Below are 5,000 nucleotides of genomic sequence, written 5' to 3' on the forward strand. Positions count from 1 at the left end.
CTGTTCAATGTAAACAAATTATAAGCGAGACAGAGAGATAGAGAGAGAGGGAGAGAGAGAGAGAGAGAGAGAGAGAGAGGAGAGAGAGAGAGAGAGAGAGAGAGAGAGAGAGAGAGAGAGAGAGAGAGAGAGAGAGAGAGAGAGAGAGAGAGAGAGAGAGAGAGAGAGAGAGAGAGAGAGAGAGAGAGAGGGGGGGGTTAATGTTCATCGTTATCAGGAGCATTTTCAACAACAACAACAACAACTGTTACTAGTACTTCTACAATAACTACTACTACTATTACTACTACTACTGCTATTACTACCACGGCAAGAAGAAGAAAACGACAGCAACATGTACAACAACAACAACAACAACAACAAACAATAACAAGACAGGAAATTGCTGAGAAGTGTTAATAAGAAGGTCGCTGTGGGTCACTGGAACACACAAACACACACACACACACACACACACACACACACACACACACACACACACACACACACACACACACACACACACACAGGGATAACTTTCGTAACATCTGACACAGGAAAGGCAAGACACATGTTTGGTTCTCCTATTCCTCCTTCTCCTCCTGGCACCTTAGGGATTGTCTTAGGGTCTGGATGGCCCCACAAGACTCTTGACCCATTGCCCTGCCCTGCCCTACCCTGCCTTGCCTTACCTTGCCTTTCCTGCCTTGCCTTGCCCTGCCCTGCCCTGTCCTGTCCTGCCCTGCCCTGCCTTGCCTTGCCTTGCCCTTCCCTGCCATGCCTTGCCTGCTCTAGTGCCAACGAATGTGAATGTGAGGTAAGAACGATTGGCACTGTAAAGATGGTGAAGATGGTGATGATGATGATGATGATGATGATGGTGTGTGTGTAATTCACCTCGATTGCCTGCCGGTCACCCAGCCAGTCTTTCCCATTACGGAGCGAGATCAGAGCTCATATACCGATCTTCGGGTAGGACTGAGACCACAACACACAACACACACTGGGAAAGCGAGACCACAACCCCTCGAGTTACATCCCCTACCTATTTACTGCTAGGTGAACACACCCCACACATTAAGAGACTTGCCCATTTGCCTCGCCGCTTACCGAGATTCGAACCCGGCGCTCTCGATTGTGAGTCGAGCGTGCTAACCACTACACTACGCGGTGTGTGTGTGTGTGTGTGTGTGTGTGTGTTGAAAGACCTTAATAAGTAACAATAATAATGATAAAATGTGTTCGGTTTTTGTTGCTTTTAACTAAAAACGTGCTCCTTGACTTTTAATAAATAGATTATTTTTCTTGGGTAAACATGAACGCAAGCACACACACACACACACACACACACACACACACACACACACACACACACACACACACACACACACAACCAAAAACAGCTGACCATGTGTGAGTTGAGCCGCCGCTTCCTCCTCCTCCTCCTCCTCCTCCTGATCATGACAAGCTTTATTCCGTCTGGTTCACACTTCGCTCTTCTAATCTTCTTTTCTTCCCAAGGCGATACTTCTCCCTGCCTCTCAGTCTTACACTTCTTCAGGAGGAGATGACTCTTGCCTCTGTCCTCCCACGGTTCCTTTTTTTGTCTTCTTTGGGCGGCTTATGATCACCATGTCGCGGCGCCGTTGTGTTGTTGGTCTATTGGGTCTTCTTTGTGTTGTTTTGGGGTTTCGTCTTGTTTTCTTTTACTTTTTGTCATTGTTTTCTTGTCCTTGTGTGTGGTTTTGTCTTGTTTTGGTCTATGACATTGTTTTATTTTGTTTATAGTGTTGTGTTTGTGTATTTCGTCTTGTTCTGTTTTGGTGTTTTGCTCTTATTTTTTGTTGTCTTTATTTGTTTGTTCACTTCCTTCATGTCTTGTTCAATGTCCGGAGGTTCCACACAAGGAATAAATAGAACAAGTAGAATCCTGTATCAATATAATTTCTTCTTTCTGTCACTGTTCTCTCTCTTCCACTGCCCCTCTCATTCAGCTCCTAAATGTCCAAACTCCTCACAAGTTTCGTCTATTACAGAGAACCCAGTGAATTTCTACATCAATACCCTTTCTTTCTCCTTCACTGCTCTACTTCCTTTCCACTACTCAGTGCTCCCTTGCCATTTCATTGTCCACTGTGCAAGGTTCTTCTGCCATTGAGAAACAAGTACAATTCTGCATCGATAACTTTTTTTTTCGCCATTGTTATTTCTCTATTACACTACCTATTTTTTTTTTTTATGTTATGGCCTATAGCGCCTGTAGGCATACTTGAAGAGTTTATGTGGGAAGAGCTGTTCAGCTTCTGCCCATTAATGGCGCAGGCAATTCTATTTATAGTGGTACCCATATTAGGACCCATAACAAAACCAAAGCGCATCTTTGGTGTAACCTCCTACAACCTGAGTATCGTAGTGACATGTAGGTAACTTTAAATCATTCGACAAATGTTTCTTTAACATTCCACTTTCCACTGACCAAAGTCCACACAAGGTTCCTCTGCCATAGGGAAAAAAAGTATAATTCTGCATCAGTAATTTTTCCTATTTCTCCATTATTCTCTTCCTATTCCACCTCAAAATATTACCTTCTCACTTCACTTTCCACTGTCCAAAGTCCATACAAGGCTCGTATATCATAAGAAAACCAGAATTCTGTACTAATAACCTTTCCTCTTTCTCTCACTGCTCTCTCTCTCTCTCTCTCTCTCTCTCTGCTTCCTTCCCATTCCATTTTCCTCTGTCCAGGTCACAGCAGGCTCCTCGGCTGGTGGGTTTCCAATACCACACGCCTTAGCCTCCCTCGCGTCATCCCTGGTGAAGAAGTGGTCGGCCCGTGATAAGGTTCTGGTTCAGTTCTCTCGCCTCCGTGTTCTTCTCCCAGGCTCATTCTGTTCAGGTTCCGTCCGTTTTGATGGCTGAAGTTTTAGTTGGTTTAGGGTTTGGTATGCTTCACAAATTCATTCCTTACTTGAGTTCATTTCCTGTATTGATTTTTTGTCTTTGATTTATGTATTCAATTCTTCTATTTTTTTTTCCAACTTCGTTCCCTGTCTTTTTTTTTTTATTGCTCGTGTTCTATCCGTTTGTGTGGTGAAGTTATTGTTGGTTTGGTGTTTCGTACGGTTTATAAATCCTTCCTTCCTTCCTTCTCTTCTTGTGTTCACTTTCTTATGACTGATTTACTTAGATAAAAGTTAGATTAATTCATATGTTTTCTGTTTTTTTATTTCGATTTCTAACTTTTTCTTTTCGTCATGAAGTATATATTTTAAAAGAACAAATGTGCAAAAGAACAAAATTGGTGTCCTATTCCACAACATTTGAAGTTATTCACACACGTTTTTTTGGTGATATTACTAAAATATTATGACCAAGACAGATGATTTTACGGTGAGAGAGAGAGAGAGAGAGAGAGAGAGAGAGAGAGAGAGAGAGAGAGAGAGAGAGAGAGAGAGAGAGAGAGAGAGAGAGAGAGAGAGAGAGAGAGCGATGGTTTTAAACGCTGCCACGTTTACTAGATCACATTCCCTTCCCAACAGCTGTCTCGATCAGGAGGAGGAAGAGGAGGAAGAGGAGAAGGAGGAGCCAGCTGGCCGAAGAGGAGGAGGTCGGCTTACATCGAACGTGCAGACGAGTGTTTAGAGAACCTCAGGTGGCAGGAGGAGGAGGAGGAGGAGGAGGAGGAGGAGGAGGAGGAGGAGGAGGAGGAGGAGGAGGAGGAGGAGGAGGAGGAGGAGGAAGAGAACAATGAAAGAGGGTAAAGGAGATGGATGGTGAAAAGAGGATAGATGAAGAGAGGGTGGAGGAGGAAGAGGAGGAGGAGGAGGAGGAGGAGGAGGAGGAGGAGGAGGAGGAGGAGGAGGAGGAGGAGGAGGAGGAGGAGGATAGGGGTACATAAATGGAAATGAATACATAAAAAACAAATGCGGAAACACGTGAAAGAGAATCAGTGCGACAAATAAGATGAACAAAGAAAGTGAGGAGTGGACGTGATGAAGATAAAAGAGAAGAGGAAGTGAGGAGGAGAGAAGAAGGCTGTTAATAAAGGAGGGAGAGTGAGGGAGCTTGGCATGAGGTGAGGGTCAGCGGGCAGTGGTGGGGAGAGGAGGGGAATGGGGAGTGGAGGAGACACAGGGCACTGGTTCATGACTTACTTGTGGAGAGAGAGGGAGAGGGAAGCAGGAAGAAAAAAAGTGTTACGAAACGTGTTATGTGGCGGAGGGAGAGGCGGAGCTGCAGGAGGCTGGCTGGTGAGTGGCAGGATGAGGGTGAGGCGGGGCGAGGGTCGGGACTCATCATCGGAATGAAGGCAAGAGAACACAGGGGCAGCAGGTGCAGCGCACAGCGTGGCGGGACGGGGATGCCTGCTCAGGAGAGGATACAGGACAACACACAAGCAGGCAAGGGCAACAGCCTGCATACACACAGGACGCAGGACAACACACAGGCAGGTCAGGACAGCAGCCTGCACACACACATGACGCAAAACAACACAGAGGTAGGTCAGGGCAGCAGCCTGCACACACAAAGGACACAGGACAACACACAGGCAGGCCAGGGCAGCAGGTAGGATGCACACGTGACGCAAGCCGCGGCAGGGCGGCGGCCTACCATGACGAGAGCTTCCTGGAGCAAGGCGGCGTATCGGGGGCGGCGGCGGGATCAGGCGGCGTGGCGCGGGAGTCGCTGAGGCGCCGCTCACGGTGCGAGTTCCACCGCTTAAGGATGGTGCTCACCCGCAGGGACGGGTCGGACCCCACGCCCGGCGCGGCAGGCGTGCCGGGCGTGGAAGGAGTGGAGGGAGTGGTGCCCACGCTAGCACCAGGCACCAGGAGGGAGACCCCGGACCCCGCAGACTGGGGCGCCGCCCCCAATGCCTCCGTGTGGGAGTTTTCCTTAATGCTGAGGCGGCGGACCCTGGGCGGGTGGGAGGCGGCGGCCATCAGGTCCCCCTCGCCGCGCGGAGGTCGCGTCCGGAGCGCCGTGCACGAGTTGCGGCGCCGCAGGCGATGCCCGCCACT

General features: G+C 48.3%; 1 protein-coding gene across 17 annotated transcripts in view; it reads right to left on the reverse strand.

Moving 5' to 3' along the window:
* The window catches only part of LOC123499249 (rap guanine nucleotide exchange factor 2-like), a 269,844-nt gene that overhangs the window by 101,286 nt on the left and 163,558 nt on the right, over positions 1-5,000 (reverse strand). For 3 of the 17 annotated variants that reach the window (XM_045247039.1, XM_045247033.1, XM_045247034.1), the window contains exon 2: positions 4,591-5,000. This exon is cut by the window's right edge. The exons of the other annotated variants lie outside the window; for them this stretch is intronic. In XM_045247039.1, the coding sequence (XP_045102974.1) occupies positions 4,591-5,000 (410 nt within the window). The remainder of the gene's footprint in view (positions 1-4,590) is intronic. 17 annotated transcript variants of the gene reach the window in all.

Source organism: Portunus trituberculatus, chromosome 49 (assembly GCF_017591435.1).
Source record: "Portunus trituberculatus isolate SZX2019 chromosome 49, ASM1759143v1, whole genome shotgun sequence".
Taxonomy (NCBI): Eukaryota; Metazoa; Arthropoda; class Malacostraca; order Decapoda; family Portunidae; genus Portunus; species Portunus trituberculatus.